General features: G+C 46.8%; 1 protein-coding gene across 1 annotated transcript; it reads left to right on the plus strand.

Annotated features, from left to right (window-relative positions):
- The first annotated feature begins 316 nt into the window (after window positions 1–316).
- Window positions 317–14,925, plus strand: VASH1 (vasohibin 1). The gene is made up of 7 exons (XM_080595633.1): window positions 317–608; window positions 5,512–5,600; window positions 6,082–6,138; window positions 7,211–7,285; window positions 8,312–8,693; window positions 9,081–9,193; window positions 9,814–14,925. The coding sequence occupies exons 1-7, from the start codon at window positions 339–341 to the stop codon at window positions 9,884–9,886; spliced, it is 1,059 nt and encodes a 352-aa protein (XP_080451759.1). The 5' UTR covers window positions 317–338; the 3' UTR covers window positions 9,887–14,925.
- The last annotated feature ends 5,076 nt before the right edge of the window (window positions 14,926–20,001 follow it).

A 20,001-nucleotide genomic window follows, 5' to 3' on the forward strand; every position in this document is an offset into this window, starting at 1 on the left:
GGCGCGGCGGCTTTGTTACCCCGCATGCAGCGGCAGCACCGGCCGGGGGGGCGGCCGCTGTCTCCGCCCGCCCCGCGGCGCGCTCGGGAGGCGGCGCGGCGGGGGCGCCCCGGCGGCAGGCCCGGCCCCCTCCGCCCCCAGCCCCGCCGCGGCCCGATGCGAGCGGGCGGCCGGCAGCGGCTCCCGGCGCCGCCCCGCCGAGCCCCCGCGTTGTGATCCGCCCGGCGGCGAGGCAGCGCCGGGGGAGGTGCCGGCCCCGGCCCCCCGGCCGGGCCATGCGGGGCGCGGCCCCCGGCGGGCCGGCGGCGGGCGGCGGGCGCTGAGAGCGGGCGGCGGCGATGCCGATGCCGATGCCGGGGGGCGGCGGGGCCGCGGCCGCCGCCAGGCGCCCCCCGACCGGCGAAGCGGCGGCGGCGGCGCGGGAGGAGGAGCAGGAGGAGGAGGGCGAGGAGGATCTGCGCGACGGCGGCGTGCCGTTCTTCGTGAACCGCGGCGGGCTGCCGGTGGACGAGCCCACCTGGGAGCGGATGTGGCGGCATGTGGCCAGGATCCACCCCGAGGGCGAGCGGGTGGCGCAGAGGATCCGGGGCGCCGCCGACCTGCCCAAGGTGAGAGCCCGCGGGGACCCCCAGGCGGCGGCCGGCCCGGCCCGGGCCCCGCCGGGCGCACAAAGGGAGCAGAGGCTCGGGGCAGGGCCCCGGGGGGCTCCCGCGGGCGGTGACCGGGGCCCTGCGGGGCCGTGCCCTGCCCCACGGGGCTGTGTGCTAACGGAGCAGCCGCCTGTCGTGGGGCCTGGCCGTCAGGTAGCGCGGGGGGCCGGCTAGGTGATGAGGGAGTGAGGCTCGAGTCCAGATCCTTGAGGTGAGAAGGGAGGTGAGGCGTTGAACCAGATGAACCCGGGTTTGGGAGCCGTTTGCAGGCGGAATTCTTGCACAGAACCGTGTCTGTGGGAAAAGGGACCCTTCACGGCCAGGAGTTGTAAGAGGAGTTATCTAACACTCACAGAGCCTGTTGCTGGTGTAGGGCCAGATGTGGTTTCCGAGCGTATCCCTGGCCCTGCTGCGGAGAACTCTATGAAAAGAGGAACCGATGATCGTTTCTCCCAACCTTGTGCCGGACTGAATCATTTGCATGTGAATGCTTGCGATAGCTGCTGTCTGCTGTTGCACCTCAGCTGGAGCAAAAGCTCCCCTTTCCATTGGCATCCTGTGAACAAAAGGCACTGCAAACACTTGGTGTGTCACTCCATTGACCAGCTAGGGGAGTATCCCCATCATGCTATTAGAGGAAATTCAAATACAAAAGGATGAAGGATTTTCTGCTCAGGCTTTTTATTGCAAGGACTTAAATCCCTGGGATGGAAAACTGAAGTAAGCAAAACCATGCTGTTATACAGCGCACAGGCAATCAGTACCGCTTTCCACGAGGAACTCTGGAGAAGTGCGTGATCCGAGTTCCTTTGTGCTGTGCAGTTATGTGGCAGCACCCAGAACAAATCTTGAACCCTGATTATGGTCCCTCTTCCAACCCCACAAGACTTTTCTTTCCCTTTCAGATTTCCTTCTCCTCAGACTGTACTGAACCTGGGTGAAGGCTGAAAGCATGTTTCTGAGCAGTCAGAACATGCAGTACTTAATTTCCTGACCAAAAGGGCTGGTTTGGTAGGGGAAAGGGAAGAAAGAAGCTCACAAACAAGCGAATGGTGCATGAGGGGAGGGAAGTACTGTGTTCAGTCTCTGCTTTGGGTCTTAATGTGAAGTACTTCTGCTTTTGTTCTCACTTAGCTGTCTTATACAGTCTTAGTGCCAGATGGTTACGGTTAGGGGACGTAAGCAGTATGAGCTCCTCTGGAATAATATGACATTAGTCTGTCCGTTTTTGTGTGTGTGTATCTGCTAGCACCTCTGGGATCTAGATCTATGAACTCTAGTCGGTGCTCTGCAATCTGAGATGCCATGCCCGAGCTCACCAGGCGTACAGATGAGAGGATGCTGGGATGCAGGAAACAGCTAGGATGAATGAGCTGTTATCCTAGCTCCTTTCCCCCTCTAGGGGTGTATTTTTATCTTTGAGGTTTGCTTATATCACTATGCATCTCTGTGCCATTAAGTTTCTTTGCATGGCTGATGCAACAGATGAGAATTAGAGCAGTGAGTGTACTCTGCAGGGCCAGCTCCTCTGAAAGCCTGAACACTCTCCACATGCTAGAAGGCAAATAAGTCTTTAGGTGTTGGAGTCAGACTGCGGTTTGCCTAGTTCCAAATTTTTGCCTTGAAGAGTGGCCAGTATTGGCTGTTGGGGAAAATAACTCTTTAAAGAGTTGTCCATAAATTAAACTTAATGCCATAAAATGATGATGGCACGAGGCTGTGATCAGACATAGAAGTGTTCACAGATCAGCTGCAGGGGTCGTGTCTTTCACTGAGTTGTTGAGAGCTCAGAGATCTCCTCAGGGGTCCAAGGTATCCTTCTGGTAGGTTTGGGGTACCCACCAAGCAAGCTGAGCCAGGTTGGCAGGATGTAGTCGACTGACCATGCATGCACAGCTTGAGAGTGCCAGCCTCTTGTAGGTTGTTTCCTTTCTAGCTACAAGGTGTGGTATTGCTTTGCTTGGAGCTGCACAAGGGAAACACAAAATGATGTGCACTTGCCTCATTAAGAAGGGCTGGATTTTAAATGCGGCAGTTAGGAGGGCAAAGACAGGAAGTATTGCATCTAACGGGTATAGATGGAGAAGCAAAAAATCCAATTTCTTTAGTCAGGCTAACAACTGGGATTGCTATTGTTCCCATGTGGCTTACAAAAGGGAAATTAGGGAGGAGTTCAGATACATAAAAGCACCATAACAGAAGCTGTTGCTAAACTAGGCTGGCCAAAAACATACCTCTGTGATATGGATAAGGGTGGAGCTTCTTTCCTCTGTCCTATCTGTCTTGTCTCATGTACAGTATGTCCCATTTGGTACGTGAAAATCTCTTGTTCTCTGGATCCCCTTTCTGAAATTAGAGTCCCAGTCTTATGCATACAGCCAGCCCGGCTGCGTGCATGAATCTAGGAGTGGGGTGATGCAGCCCCTCCACACAAGTGATGAGGGACCAAAGACATGTTCAAGCAGTCTGTTAAGCCTGGCAGAGGTATGTGCTCTGGGAAATCTGGGCTCTCTTCCTAACTCTCTCTCCAGCTTTCAGTGCAACTAAAGGGAAAGCAAAATAGATGTGATTTTCCCTTGTTTCTCTTCCAAATTAATTCTTCTTTGATTTCTGGAGGATTGTGAGGACTGCCTAGTATTTATAGCCCTTCTGAGATATGCAGTGGATAGTGCTGGGCAAGAATAATGTGTTAGCGTGTCCAATCCCATCGGTGTGGGTTTGAGGGATGGAGACTTTATTCCTCTCTTCTCTTGCCCCAGTAAAATGCTGTAGACCTGATGCAAAAGAAACTGTAGCCCAGTCTGGGCTGCAGGCCCAGATCTGGGAGAGAGAGAGTGAGCACGCTGTACTTTCATCAGTTTAATTACTTGAGGTGCAGGCGGCTCTTCGGCATTAACTAGTCCCCTGCTGAACTGGTTGCCATTGCGCTGTGTCAGTGTTACGTGGTCCTTTAAGGAACAGGGGATCTGGGGGGTTGCAGCAGTAAAAGGAGGAGTACCTGACCAGAGTCATTAGTTGTGCTGTCAACATGAACTTCATCAGTCTGCTTCCACTCAAAAAGCATGAAAGTCTCCACCGTGAAGAAATGAAACAAAGTTGAATAGTCAGGCTGTCCTGCTTGATACCTCTCTCATTGTTTCTGCCTGGAAATGATTTCCTATGACTCAGTGTATCAGCTCACAGCATCCAAACTGACTCAGCTCGCACAGTTCCAGAGATGGCTCCATCCCTGCTCTGCTCTCTGGAGCCTTCCCTGCTCCTGCTGTGGTTGAACAAACCCAGTTTCATATCTGCTCCTGCTCTTGTGCCATTTTCTGCTAGTGCCTCCCCTTGCTCCAGGCAGGGTACAGAAATAAGGCACTGGAAATAACAGGTAAAGTGCTGGGAAAATGGGTACCAGTGGCCAAATGATGCTATCTTGTTTCCCCCAAAAAAGAAAAGAAGGATTAAAAACATGGGGGAGAGAAGATTGATAAGAGACTGAGCACTCAATGTTTACTTGCTGATGGTGTTTGGAGATAGCTTGAAAAAACAATTACAGGTTACATTTTCCAGAGGCAGGGCCAGTCCCTGGCCCCTGTGCTGTGCTGGCACGAGAAGCAGCAGCGTGTGGCCATGTGGCAAAGCAGGTCAGCGAACAGCTCAGACTGAAACCTAGCCATGCTCGCTGGCTCGGCTTTCAGCTGGTTCAGGCGGCCTGGTTCGCTGGCCACCTCTGCCAACCCAGGGCGGGGGAAGACGGTATGGAAATGAGTGGCCGCAGAAATGCATGTGGAAGGTGATGAGTGGCTAAGCAGCGCTGCTGGCTACAAGTCTGCAGCCAACAGTGCACAGCGGAGTGGAAGGCCCCAAGGGAAGAGCTGGCTCTGACTCACTCTTTCTTAGGTGGGGGATAACCCATCTTTGGGGGAAGTCTGAGCAGGAACTGAAATGCTAAAAAGCAAAGTGCTGTGGAAAGCTGCAGTCTGGTATCAGATGGGTGTGTGAAAGGCAGGAGCTATCCTTCAGAGGGAAGATGCCGGCTTCTGTCTCCAAGCCCCTCAGTAGCACCAAATTTGTGCCTTTTCCATTATATTTGTTGAATGAATGTGTTGTCAGGGCTGTCTGCCATCCAAGCTTGCCTGTCCACTGTAACTGAGCAGACAGGACTTTTCTCCTTCCTTAGACACATTTTCTCAGCTGCCGACAAAGCTGCAGTTATCCCATGTGGAGCAAATGGAGAGGAAAATTGGACTGGGCCCATAAGGCTGAGGCCTCAGAATAGGACAGCAGTCTGAATGGTGAACTTTCGGAAGTCATTCTCTGACTACGTAATTCAAGACAACAGACACTGAAGGTGGGGAGTCGTTATGCTGTCAAGCCTGTGTCTTAGTCAGTGCCAACTCACCCGAGGTGCCAGGAGGCAGTAAGGGACTTGTAAGCCCTTGCTTACAAGCCTGTTCCATGCTCCAGTGGCTTTGGGGAAATTCATTCTCAACTTTTGCCTCCTTCTGTCTCCTTCTTGTTTTTGTTTTGTGCCTTCTGGTTTGCATACTCAAATGAGGTCAAGCTCTCTTGGTTGATGGCATTGTTGTCTCACATTTTGCCTTGTCACTTAATTTATCTAATTCTTCCCTGGTGATGCTGCCGAAGAGCCGGACCCTTTCACGTGGTTTCTCTGACAGCTCAGTGGTGTTGCCAATTTCTGAATCCATGCCCAGTTATCAGTATGGGAACAGAAACCTACCTGGTGTGGCCACTTCTGGCAGCAAAAAGGGGCTGGTTTTAGAGGAACACGCTCTGTGTAACTACATGACACTGAGTTCAGCGAGAAGCAGGAGAGGTTTGGAAGCGGTGATTTATGTTCTGCTCCCCATTTCAGATTCCCATACCGAGTGTGCCTGCGTTCCAGCCGTCCACCCCCATCCCTGAGCGCCTGGAAGCTGTACAGCGCTACATCAGGGAGCTTCAGTATCCTTTACTGTTACCTTATTACATATGTGAGACACTGAGAGCCGGGTCTCAGACGGACTGCAGCATGTCACCTCACTGTTAGGTGAGCTGTGGTGGAGAGAAAACTGCCTCTCGGGTCATCCTACTCAAGCATTTGTCTCTGTAGCTGTCTTAAAGAAGAGTTGGCAACCCTGCTTTTGTGCATCTTTGGCATCCAGCCCCTCTGTATGGGCTGTCACCATGGACTTCTGGGAAACGGAGTGGAAACATGTATACAGTGAGGAGGGAGAGAAAAATAGACAAGAAAGAAATACGGGAGTAAGGAAGGACTATAAATGGGAGAAATGCAGGATAGAGAGGAAGGAACTTTCTTGCTTCGGTGTTGTATTTGTAGCATCCCAACTCTGCTGTGAGAATAGTAAGTAAATAAAGTTCTTCAGAGAGCTTTTCTTCAAACTCTCCTTTCCAAGCTGTCGAGCCCTTAACGTCTTGCCTCCAGGTACAATCACACTGGGACACAATTCTTTGAGATTAAGAAGAGCAGACCTCTGACTGGGTAAGTGCTGGCAGCCTCTGCCACATTTAATCCTTGCTTTAAAACATTAGGGCCCTGCTGTACCCACTGGCCAAGGTTAGATGACAGTCAGTGCTTTCAGTGCTGCAGCTCCATCCTGCTTTAGCTGACTTCATTGTCTGTTGCCTGGGGTATGGCTGGACAGAGCTGCGTCTGGCCTGTCTCAAGGACAAGGGTAGGTTTTGTTGTCGTGGATCAGTAAATCCAGTAAAATAACAGAATTGTATTTCAAAGATGTACAGATTCTGCCTGCTTTTAATTGTAAAATAACTACATGAACTTGATGGATTCTGAAGCTAGGTCCTGCCCTAAATGAGCCTTATAAAAGCCAAGCATCTTTACAGGGCTAACTTGGTAGTACTTGTGAGTGCCTTTGCAGTATCTAGGCTTGCAAAACTCCTGCAGTATAAACTGAAGAGTTTATACGTGGAAGGAGGAGGGGAATTCTGACTGCAGACTTCGGAGAACTGCACCTGATAAGCTCCTGGAGATAAGCACCAGATGTTCACTGGTTTTATCAGCCAGCATATTGAGACTCTCTCAAGACTGGCTTCTTACTCTTGGTCTACTCCATAGGTTTATGTGACCCCAGATGTCTTGTGCTGTAGGCAGTGCATTGTCTCCTCCGCAGTACTTGCTGAATGGAGAGCAGGGTTGTGTGATGCCAGAGAAGAGGCCTTCACTGCCCTTGAGCTTTGTGAGGCAAATGTTGTTGGTCCTTGGTCCTTTGAGCTGCTTGTGGTCACATAGGTGTCCATCCAGAACTTACTAAGCTGAGAGCTGTTGTCTCCCTGAGAACAAGGTTGGCCACATAGGCAGCTTTGTTGCAACTCACTGAAGGAGCAACTTGTAAGCAGTGACAGTAAGCGGTGGAGAGCAGGTTTGGATTTCATAGCTTCCTAAGGAAGATACACACCTGTTCCCTGTCCTCGATGGGCCTTTGCCTCTCCTGGAAACCCACCTTGCATATATACTGCAAAAGGGCTGAACTGGCCGTACTTGCATAGTGCAAGCCTCCTAACTCTCCTTGTCCTTCCCTTGTCCCTTTCCACAGGCTGATGGATCTGGCCAAAGAAATGACCAAAGAGGCCCTGCCAATCAAATGCCTGGAAGCTGTGATCCTGGGAATGTATCCTTTCCTCTTGGAAATGTGCATGCCTGCCCATCCCTGCATTTTCTCCTCTGCTCTCTTATGATGCTTCAAGACTGCTGATAATATTGTCACCTAGCCCCACACCCCTGTTTTCCCTTCCCAGTTCTTCCTAAAACCCCTGCCAATAAAATCCAAATCCAAGCAATCCCCTGAAATAGCCAAACTAGTTCTTCAGAGTTGTTCTTCCCTCCCTAAGAAGGGTGGTGCTGCTCTGGAAAACTCTGGAAGCAAGTAAAAGAGAAAGGACCGATGTAAGGAACACGTAAAGGGAGCAAAAATACTAGCTAGGGTTAGGTCAGGAGGTCCTTTGTGGATAACATTGTTCCCTTACTGCAGTGTTGCCTGCACGTGTTCTACACTAAGATAAATTAGGGATCCTCCCCAACATCTAATTATGGTGTATGTCACTTCAGTATTATGTCTAACATGCAGATTTCTTGCCTGTCAGCTTAGGCAATACCTTTATTAATTCTTGGCTTGTGCCTTCTTAAAGAATACGTCTTTCCCAGCTACCTTCCAGGCATTACCTACGTCACTTGGGCTATAGTTTGTTGGTGCACAGTGGCAAAACCACCTGGAGGGGCATAGATGGCGAGTGGTTCAGAAGAGTGGTCTGATGAGTACTTTGTCCTGGAGGTTCCTCAGTTTCTAGTTGAAATTAACAGCTAGTAAAACAGATTAAAACAAGCTGATGAATAATGCTACAGTATTGCAGCTAGGTAACTACGGAATATAGCACACTAAACGTGTTAGTATTGCAACTTCTGCGTCACAAAATTGCCTGGAAATTAACTCCCCATTGTTGACTGCCTGATTTCCCCATGAAAGTTAGGACAGCTTGCAATGAGCTGGACTGTTGATTTGGAGAACAAACCCTGTCAATGTGATGCCTGAATCAGTGGTGAGTGTGCTGAGCAGGCTGGCAGGGTTTGGAGCAGGCAGGAAGTATCTTGCCACACAAGTGGAATCACTGGTTGTTTCCTGAATAGTGGCTGCTGTCAGTTACCTCACCAACAACATGACCACGCTGGACCGTTTCCCCATCAGCTTCAAAACCCACTTCTCAGGGAACTACTTCCGACACATTGTGCTGGGGGTGAACTTTGGGGGCCGCTATGGGGCACTGGGCATCAGCCGACGTGAGGAGCTCATGTACAAAGCACCCGTCTTCCGCACACTAAGCGAACTCATCTTTGACTTCGAAGAGGCGTATCGCCGCTGCTGGCACACACTCAAAAAGGTGAAGCTGGGCCACTGTGTGTCCCACGACCCACACAGCGTGGAGCAGATCGAGTGGAAGCACTCCATCCTGGATCTAGACAAACTAAGCCGGGAAGACTTCCGCAAAGACCTTGAGAGGCATGCCCGTGACATGAGGCTGAAGGTGAGCAGCGAGGGTGGAGTAGTAACTCGCTGCAGCATCCGCTGTCTTGCCTGGCCTGTGGCATGCTGGTGGAGTGAATGGCAGGGGGCAGTGGCAGGTGGTGGAGTGGAGGGTGAATTGGAGGCTCTTCTGCTTTGTTGTCAGGCTGGTTAACTAATGGGCACGCACACAGTACTGCTGTTGTGATACCTTGCACTGTACACGCTCCTTGGAGCCGTAGCTGTGATTGTAGCTTGTTTTCTATTTTCTGGCTTTTGTATTTTCGATTCACTTGCCTTGCTTTTTTTTATCATTTATTCCCATACAATTAATAGCTGTTAGGCTTTGGTTTTCCAGTTACTACTAGTATTGTTTCTCTGCTCATGGTACTCTTTTTTTCTTTGGTAGATTGGCAAAGGAACAGGGCCACCATCTCCTACCAAGGACAGAAAGAAAGATGTCTCCTCCCCACAAAGAGGTCAGGCCAGTCCGCATCGGCGCAACAGCCGTGGGGACCGACGGTGAGTGGGGCTGCTGGTCTTAAGACTTATCCAGAGCATCTGCTTTTTGGTGGCTTTTTTTTTTTTTTTTTTTTTGACAGACTGCCTTGCTGGGTTTTCTTGTTTGGTTTGGTTTGGTTTTTTTGGGATCTTTCTGATGACTTACTGGGGTTCTTTTTAACAGGGAAGACTTCTCAGACCTGCATTAGCATTTTGTTTGTAGTCTCTGTCTTTCTGAGTTTATCACTGCTTGGGTGGCCATTGTTTTTTGTTGTTGTTGTTTATTTCTGTTTGTGTGTGTGTTTGGTGGTGGTTGTTTTGTTTAGGTGGGGAGGAGAAAGGCTGCTTAAATAGACAGTGATTGTGGTACCTGGTATTTATCCTTGCCTAGGGGTCTGAGTTTGGATGTCTCACAGACCTGTGCCCCAAAAAGATTCCATAAATTAGACTGTTTTCTTGAAAATGGTCTGGGGTATTGGTGTGTTCCTCCTAACCTGTGTTTTCTTCCTGTGAAGATTGCTGGGAAAGTTACTGAAGGTTAAAGAATAATCTTGCCTTCAGTAGCATAGGATAAATCTGAAGCTTTCCTGTATGCTTCTCCTGTGCTATTTATTAATAGTTCTTAACCTCTTTGCTCGCAGGCCGTCTGGTGAGAAGAAACCTACTGATTCCAAAGCCATGCCAGACCTCAATGGGTACCAAATCCGTGTGTGAAGAGAGCTGTGCCTTGTGTGCCTGGCTCCACAGACTTCTTGCTGGCCACAATTGGGACCTGCACCTGCAGCAATTCTGACAAAGGGGATAGGGGAGCAGGAATGGAACAGAGTGCTGGTCTTCCCAGGTACTTCCGAGTGGGCCAGTCCCAGAGCTGGATCCCATGGGTCCCATAGGGTTCACCTGCCTGTTTCTGGGAGAGGTGTCCATCTTAATTCACTGAAACAAGTATTTTTTTAAAAAAGAAATAAAAAGATCTGTACATTTGTGGGAGTGTGCTGCAGGGAGAATAGAAAGTGAGTGGGATCAGCGGACTTGTTATCAAATTTTTTGGGTTGACAGCACACAGATGAAGCATCTCGTAAACAGTACTTCTTCCCTGTCTGCACAGAAGTCGTGAGCCCATGCAAGGCCCACAGGGCTGAGGGAGGAGTGATGCTGGAATGGGATGGCCCCTGCGTCTTGTGCAAAAATTCCTGGTTTTGTCATTCTGCACGCTTTGTTTAGCATTGCTCTTGTGAGAAGGCAGAATTTGCTCAGCCTGATGTATTGATCGTGCAAGGGCCTCTCATCTGGGGTAATCATATCTTGTATGTTTGATTCTGCTTATTTCAATGAATTTCATTGATTCTGAGATGGTAGATGGTGGGATGACAATCCTCTTCACCCATTGTGATGCTGAGGAGCTGTTGCAATATGTCCTTTTGTGGTAAAGTGGGTCAGGATATGCCTATGCCATTGCCATGTGAAAACAGGCACAGAGACATCAATCAGCAGTGGAGGCAGAGGGAGGCACGGGATGGTTGGTAGCCTGAACTTCGAGTCATCCCTTCATCGGTCTTCTATTAATTTCTAGTGATTGCTACTGTGAAAGCTCATGGAAGACATTTCAGTCACCAAGGTATAAGTTTTAAGAGTGAATAGCTAAAAAGGATTTAATGATCTGAACAGGTTTTACAAGCATTTTTCCTTTCCGCAAGGGTCTTTCTCCTCTCTCGCTGATGGTAGTGCTAGAGTTACAGGCACCTGTTGGTGGGAAGCCCTGCTCAAGGAGATTGCCTTCCTACCACTTCAGCCTGGAGCCTCCTGAAAGTTATTCCCCCTCCCAGTCCCAGAGCTGTGCTTGTGTTCTAGCTCTTCCAATTGCTGCAGTATTTAACAGCACCACTTACGCTAGCCTTCCCCAAATGGCTGGGCAGGGCCTCTCCGCCTGGTTACAGCCTTGATTCTGCCTACCCTTCTTTTCACAGGAGTGTTGTACTACTGATTAAGCTGTGTGATGCTTGTCAGAAATCTGGAGTGTTGTCAGGCCTCTCTTTTGAGGCCTAGGGCTTGGACACTGGGGTTGCCAAAATCAGAACAGCGTGGCCTCAAAGTGATCTGGACACATGGATCCAGGGGATGCAAAAATTGAGCCTGGGAGTTGGTGTCCTGGAAGGAAACTAAGTCTTGTTTTATAACAACACTGACAAGGAGCTGAGCTTTCTGAAATACTAAGTATTTAATTTTGTTAGAACTGGGCTTATGCTTTCTTGTGGACTTGTTAGAAAAAAGATGGAGCTTAGCTCCGTCAGTACTTTTTGTTGTGGTATAGCTGTGCCATACTCATATAAGCAGTGCTATTTTGGTGGCAGAGAATGGGCTCCTATCCCCACACAAATCATCTCTTCTGTTGAGTTAAAGCAGTATTAATCACTGAAGCACCACCCACAAGCAATTTAAATGAGGCCTTACAAGTTCCTAATTGTAAATCCTGAATTGTCATATCCATGGAGTTATATCCATGCCATGCAGTCTATCCTTTCAAGCTCTCTTAGTTGTCATTAGTTTTCGGCTATGCTGCATGACTAGGAGGACAATCCAAAGGGAGATCAACAGCAAGTTACGCTACCTAAGACAAGGTAATTGCAAAAGAAGAAGCCTATTTCCACAGTGCAGTACAACACCTGTCCCCTCCCTTGCACTCCAGCTACATGCAATAATTTGAAATTAGATGTCAGTAGCAAGCCAAGCAGCCATTTGAATGCATCCTCTGATCAATTTTGTGGCTGTAAATGAACATATTTAGTGTCTGGATACTAACAATGCTGTTAGCTGTAAAGGTACCGCAGTTAACTTTAACTAATAGAGGTGACTTGGAAGCCAAAAACTGCCTTTGTGTACTGTTTGCTATGCAGCAGACTGAAAGTTCAGGTGCCACTGTGAATCATATAATAAATGCAAGCAGCAAAGGAGACTGCATGTCAGGCTTTATTAAAGTGGATGAAATCTAGGGGGGAAAAAATGTAGTAGTCACTTATTTGAAACTGGGATGCATCCTCACCATGACTTTGGTTAGTTAAATCAGAGCAACTGGAAAACTCTTGAGAATAATTAGTAGCTTCATACAGAGCACATTCAATAACTGGACAGACCTAAGCCTTTTTAGCTGCAGAGGAGAAGTGTGTTGGGTGAGAGAAGACTTCAGAAAAGACGGGGTAACTGAGGGGTCAGTTGCATGCTAATGATGCTTTTTTAAGAGCAGGGCAAAAGGGATGTTAAACAGTGTTGGATAAGCAGAATGGCTTAAAACAAAATGCTTTGTTTGACCTGGTAATTAAGCATTTTCCTGCAGGATGTAGCTGAGGCCAATAGTTTAGAAAACCAAAGGAAGTGGATGTTTAAGGAATGAATGACAGGTAGAGTTCAAGGTTTCTTAATCCACATCCTCAGCAGTCACCACCTGTAGCCAGACAAGAATATCCTCTTTTGAGATTTAGTTGCACAACTGTGTACATTAGGAGGCATTTAATTCTTCTTATGCAGCTGGTATTGACTTCTTAAGATGGACACAGGAGCAGAGCCCTCTGCTAGGGTTACTATTTCAAGCCTTCTTCTATTTCTCTGTGTGGAAGAAGTTCTGCCCCTCACTGTCTCAGTATCCCCAGTTTAATAGATGGTGCAAAGAAATGGAAAATGACCAATTTTCTCCCCCCCAGCTCTATAACGAGATGAATAGCATCAATACAAAGCTTAGCTTCACTGATAACAAACAAGACTATTCCCCTGTGATACAGAATTAGTGCAATCCAGTTTTATGCCCTAAGAAACTTGTGGGTACAATGAAAAATGAACCCTGCTTTTGCACCTCAGCTCCCTCATCCAGCTAGCCTGGCTTCTGGTCTGTCTGCCTTTAACTGTAAGAGGAAAGGCTGAAGGCATGTCTTTCTCACTTTTGCAGTCCTGACAGCTACAGAGAAGAAACGAAAATAAGTAGGGGGTATCTTGTACTCCATAGTGCCAGCAGGACAAAAAAGATGGCTCTTGAGGAGTCTTATTAATTATTTAATGTTAAATATTAACATGATTGCTCACGTAGCTCTGGCCTGTAAACTTCCACTATTCACTACGTCTCATCTGATGTCTTTTTTGCAGTACAAGTCCCTCTGAACCCCTTGCAAGGGAATAGCGACCATACACTGAGAACAGATAGACACTGCCTATGTTGTATGTGAAGTCTAGGTCAGCTTTGAAAGACTCAACTTCAACAAATGCTGGCCTACTACTAGCAAAACTATTTTAAATGTAACATAAACCTTGAAATAAATAATTTCTCTTTATATTTTATGTAGACAAGTCCCTTGATAGCTGGCCAATTGCAATTTTTTTGAATGGATAAAAGCATCAGTGAGCAAAACCAAGAACTTTCTGCTATGGTGTCACACTGGCATCAATATATACTGAGAAGTAGGATCAAGACTCCATCAGCCTGTGACACACTAGTTTGTTTTTTTTTAATTCTAATGTGATGAGCTAAATGAGTCTTTAGGAAGTTAAGGTATGTTAGCAAGTGTTTTAGCTGGGAGTGGAGTGCTTTTATTCAGTTAACTATGACTATTTCACCTGTGTGCCACTGCATGGGTCAGTACAGAGTATGCTTGGATGCCTACCAGAATAAATGACTCCAGAACTGTGGTTGAAACATAGTTTGTGTTCATACAGTAGCTGTGTTGCTGTTGCCTGTTTAACATGATTTTTTTTTAATTATTTTTAAGTATTTCAGGTGAAAGCCTTAACCAGGTGCCTGCCCCTTAAGGTGGGCTCACGTGTGGTGTTGTATAGACTGAAACATGACTGTCCTTAAAATTGCAGATTTTAAGAAACCATAATGAACAGAAGAATCCTATTGTTGCCAAAGGGCAAGAGTCTGGATTAGATGGGCTTTACCGTGCTCCAGTGGTTCTGGCTAATTACTTTAGGTGGCTGCTTTAACCACTTGCTCGATCTAAGTCAAGTGTTTAAAGCAGCCCCAGTGATCAGGTGCCAGATACGAGCAGGGCATGCCCTGTCCCATGTGTACTGTGTGTGTAAGTAGGTGAAATAACACCGTGTATTCTAGTGGTCTTACACTGTTGTCCTGTCAACATTAAGATCTTCATTATGGAGTTTATAACTTAACCTAAGAAAGCAAGTGCTATTCTAGCTTGGTTTTCGCTCTGCCAGAGCAAGGTGGAGATGGTCCCTCTGCAACCAAGCTGAACTCCTTAGGGAATTTACTATTTTTGTCTGTTTTCTGAGCAGGTGTTTACCTGTATCACAACCACTCTCCTTCAGTGATGCCCTGGCCCTGTCTGCTCAAAAGCAACTCAATTTAGGCCCAGAAGGCTACTGAATCCCCTGTGATCTCTGCAGAGCAGAGTTTCCCTCCAGGTCAGGGTTGAGATGGTGCTAGTGGGACCAGAGTGGTCCCCTTCCATGCACATCAGTATTATACTCTAGCACTGATAGGGTGCTCCAAACCATTGACATCTTTATCACTGGTACAGCTCAGAACTAACTAAGAAATGGAAGGTTTCTTTCTTTTAAAATTATATCATGTGTCTTTTTGTAATTAATCAGTGTGGTTCTGTGTCTTTATGTAGCCAGCACAGAACCCCTATTTAGAGTTAGTTCTTATTGCACTCCCCATAGCCCTCATGTTGATACTTCTTCCTGCTTCCTTTGACACTTAGACAATAAAATTCCCTCTGTACTGCTCTCAGCTTGTGCAGAGAAAACAAGATGTCTGTACTGTCTTTCTTTCTGATTTAAGCTTTCCCTTTGTCAGTCAGTTTAGAAGACAAAAGCACAGCCTTGAGTGATGGTATCAGACAGATTAAGTATAGACGTCCTGTACTTTTGCAACATTATGGAAAAAGGACACGGAAGAACCCTCATTCTCCATCAAGCATGTGACCAGGTAAGCATGTCTGTATGCAAAAAGGCAGTTGCCAGAGAGTAAGAAGCATGTATGTGGCTGTGCAGCAAAGGTTAAAACTCATCTTTTCCTCCTCAACAGCCATCTGCCAGGCTGTATGGAAAAAAGCCAGTGGATGAAACAACATAAATGTCTGTCTTGAACTGATACTCCTAAGGGTTAACACAAGCCTCTCCTTCCACTATTCTGCTCTTCAGCATATGATCCAGCCTCCTTTCCTGGCCAGAAAAGCAATTCTGCTTAAGCACTGTAGTGACCTTCCAGACTAATGACCTCACCAGGACTCCTCAGACAAATGCTGGGTTAATAAAGGACAGTCAGCTGCAAGGTTCAGTGTATTCCCCCAGCAAGGGGGATCCAACTTTATTCAGGCTATCATCTTTCAGGCATAGCATACCCCCTCCCTCGAGGGAAGTGAGTAATAGCTGGGACTGGGGCCAGGACGTAGGCAAGCTTACAGCATATGCAACTGTAGAGGAAAGGAATAAACATCCCCTACCCTGTCACTCCAAAGAGTATGGCACATGCAGTATTCCCTCTTAGCCAAGTTAATTATACAAGCAATTTCTGTCTTGAGGGAAAGTAATTGCACAGTACCTAGTAGGCGGTATGAAGGGACAAAGAAAGTAACCACATCATAAGACTTTGAGGTCTGTGCTCAGGCCCAGAAGATGATAATACAGCAGCAGAAGGTGGCTTCTTGCTCCATGTTCTCCTGTTATTGATCTTTAAGCATTTAATAAAATGCTTAAAGACTGAAGTGCTGCAATTTCTATAAACCTATTTCAAATGCTTATTTGAAAATACCCTCTGCCCCATGTCTTACAGATTTCACTAGAAATTGGGTAACTCTTGAAGTCTCTGTAGACATACGGGTCAGGTTGCTTGCTAGACAAAGAGTGAAAGAGGCAGAACTTGGCTACAGCTGAGATTAAAATGAGACTTTCTGCTCACTCTTAGGTAAGACTTTCCCCCTGATACTGACAGTTCCTGCAATTCTAGGTTTTTAAGTCAATTAGAGATTACACTATTGGAACCTCACTGAAAAACCTTTGTTGGGGAAAAAATATACAACTCAGTTAAGCAGTAATTAAAAAAGTCAGCTACTAGGCTGAGAAGCCCAAGACTGCAAAACTTAAAGATCTCACATTTATAGAAGCACACAGAAATCCATTTGTGAGAAAGTGGGACTAAGCCTTAAAAGCACTATCCATGCAAGGACTGCAGGAGTATGGAAAGCAAAGGAACATGACATGCTAGTGTCATGACAGCGGCTAGTCCATTAGAGACTTAAATAGTTGAGTTGGCTTTCCTGACTTATATTTTTATTTTGGCAAAGACTGATTTCTACCCTAACTCTAACCACTTTTGTTTTTTTTTTGGGGGGGGGGGGGGGGAGACGGACGGCAGGGGAAGAGAATAGCTTTAGGATAACAACTGCATTCGACTCCCAGTGCAGGAGCAACACCCGAAAGTGGACAGTAACTGAATAAATAAGCTTAGGACTGATGTGGAAAGCTTTTCATCCATGAAAAGAAAAGTCAATGCAGACTAAAAAAAACAAACTAAGTAACATTGCTAAGGCTTGATGTCAAGTCTTTTCTGTGTATAAAAGGAAAGATTGCATGGAACAAATGCATCTTTTGTTGTAGCACATGCCAGCTTCTAGCCCAGTCTTTTACCCATTTGTCACCTCAGCACCTTGAAAGTTGCTCTGTGTGTCTAACCAAAGTTAAGAAAAGTTTTCCAGCTCCACTATACAGCATTCCTATTCCCTTAGAGCACAAGAACGCGCAGGCTAGATCTGAAGTAAATAAATACAAGGGAAAAGAGCTTCAAGACTAGAATGAATTTTCAGTGGAAGCTGGCAGATAACTTGCCATAACAGAAGCCAAACTTGCACAACTGACAGAAGCAAGGAGCTTCAGGTATAACGGGCATCTGTGTTAGCATTACAGCAGGCAAGTTCGCTACAGAAACTCAGTATCACGCTTTGAAACATGATGCAGTACCTCCGATGGCAATGATCGGCCAGCTTGTGCACCTCAATGTGACAGAGATACAAAAAGCACTACAACCCAGGCAGCTAGTCTGGCAGGGAAGAGGTCACAGACAGCAATTCAATTAACTCGCACAACGGGAAGCCTACTGAAAGGAGATGGTATCCCACAAAGGCTTGTACGCTCCTTTAGATGAGCCACAAAAAGGCTTCATCTGCATTTGGATGAACCCTAGATGTTTGCAAAGTCCTAACTGTACATTCAGCAAACATTCATTAGTAAGGTGGTAACAATGGGAGGAAAAATTGCACTCTAGCAGAGCCCTGACCTGCAGACTGTTTGCTAAGATAATCACTCTCAAAAATCATTAGGGGCAGGACAAGTACCTTGATCTGCTCTTAAAAGAGTATCTCCGAGATGCACAGTTTTTCTCAGAGCATCTAACAGACTCTAGAGAAGAGGAACTACGGTCCTTTGATCTCCTGTGCTTCACAAAGCAGGTGGCACAAAGGGCACTAACAGTAAATCTTGATATTTTTGTTTTGTTTTTATTTAACAACAGTTATTCCTATCTAAGTGTTGATTTCAGAGCTCCCATCCCTCCCACTTAACTCTTCAGAGATGAGGGGAGGGGAACTCACTATCTTATGGCTTGACACTGTTAAAATGTTGAGTTTATAATATGACTTACCCCTAAAGAATTCACCCATAGCTTCTAAATGAAGAAATAAACATCATTAACTTAGAAAGATAAATGGATCTGGCAGTCATGGGAAAACAGCTGCCAGAAAGATACCTCGTAAGGAAAAGGCATAGAGAAAGAAGACCTCAAGCAGCAGCCAAGGTTCATTTATTGACAAAAGGACAGAAATTAGAGCAATTACACTGTTTACCACACCCCCATCCCATATATTTTGGAGAATTGATTATAAAGGGCATCCTCCTGAAGTGATGAACTCACGACTCTGAGAAAGTTAAAGAAGTTGGACTTCCATCTAAACGGTGTAATTAATTACAGCCTAGCAGCTGTGGTGCAATTTAAGCTGTTATCTAGCAAAGATACTTTGTCAAATCTGTGTTTGCCTCTACAGCTGCATGTCCCTGCAGCTTAGGAGACTGATTACAGGGTAGGTATGCGTGCTGCCAGTGGTCTCTGGCATCCCTTTCCCTAAGTACCAATCTCCCTGAGCTCTCTCTACAACACTACTGAGAATGTGAGGTAGATGACCCTACCTCTGTAACACCTCTTTCTGATTGTAGATATTCCTGTTCGTAATCGTTTACAGGCCTCTCTGTAATTTATCAGAAAGCTATGTTAATTGCAAATACTAAGATTTAGGTCAAGAAGCAGTGTTAAGAGTCTGGAATCTCTTAATTCTGCTTCCCACCTCAAGGTGGTTGCTCATTACCACAGTCTGTTATTATATCACTATGTGATATTCTCAAAGCATCGGAGATGCATTATTTTCCCCCTACAACTATGTAATAGTTGCCACGTTGGTGGCAGGGACTATTTCCATCCATCCCACCCAGAAACTCCCCCTGCAGTCTGCAACAGCCAGAGGCACTCACAGGTCTCCCAACTCTGAATTGCTCTAGAGCAGCTATTCCTCTTTCCTGAAAGAGGGCATGTCTGTAGGGTCTACAGCAGAGCTACAGGGACAGTAATCGAAACAACCACAGCAATCAACTGTAATGTCCTGCATTTCTGCAAGTTTCACCCGTGAATGCCCAAGGAAACATATGCGAGCCAAGGCTTTGGGAGCTGCAAGACTCTGAGCTTTCTAACCCTCAGAAAGAAGAAATGGAAGATTTGCAGGCATTGTCCTGGGGTTTTTAAGCATATGGCTCTATATCCACAGTGTTCAGCAGCTTAACCATTCCAAGTCCATACCATAAAATTTCATGTATTGAAAGCGTTAGGCTGACCTGTGAAACAGATTTTCCAGCAAAATATATCTGGAACCTTAAAGCCTCCCTGACAGATGCCTTCGTGCAAGATACGCAGAAGAAAAGTCAAGTCTTTGGTCTAAATGAAATGGAAGAAGCACTTGTGATGCTCGAGCACAGCTCCTATGCCTCAGGTACAACACAAAACCGGCAGGGTGCTTGGGCAACCAGCTCATCTGACAGCGTACGGTGCACATGGGGCAGAGGGTCAGTAGGCCTAACACACACACACACACACCCCACCCCCTTCATTAACTGACCATCAGACCAGGCCAGCAGTTACAACCAAAGCAGAGGGTCAGCATTTCAAGTGACAGCACTATGTGTCACAGTGGTTTTTTGTTTTGCTTTTCATTGGTTGTTTTTAAACCTTCAGGGTCTTCCCAGTTTCCCTTTCCAATGTTACCAGCTGGTGGGAGTTATCTGCTACCAGGCTGCTTTCTGGCAACCTGCAAACAGCCTGGCAGAAAAATAAAGCTCCTAGTTGCACAGATTTCCCTTTCCTCCCCTCCTTTCACAAATAAAACCAATTATAAAATCCAAGTTAAAATACCTACACAAATTAGTGCAACTCTCAAAATAAACCATCCCCAGAAATACACAGCTCTGCATCCCTCCCCAGGTACAAGCACACCAGTGTTAGACCAGAGCTGTTACCTGTCAAATGTAAGCCAAACAAAGCTGCAAACATACTCACCCCCAGGTTTCTGTTCACTTATACAGATTCCTACACGTTATCCCAGCTGGTACAGCCAAAGCCATCCACACATCACCAGGCAAATGCCACACCATGTGGCAGGGGCAAGGATATGCAGCTCGTATGCAGTCATATGGGGACAGAACACAGCCCCCACCCCTTGTTCCTGTGGTTCACAGAAATCAGCTGTAAAGGATCAGCAGCATTTGCTTTTTTTGGAAGAGGGGAAGGG

The sequence above is a fragment of the Anser brachyrhynchus genome (assembly GCF_964034855.1).
Source record: "Anser brachyrhynchus genome assembly, chromosome: 5".
Classification (NCBI taxonomy): domain Eukaryota; kingdom Metazoa; phylum Chordata; class Aves; order Anseriformes; family Anatidae; genus Anser; species Anser brachyrhynchus.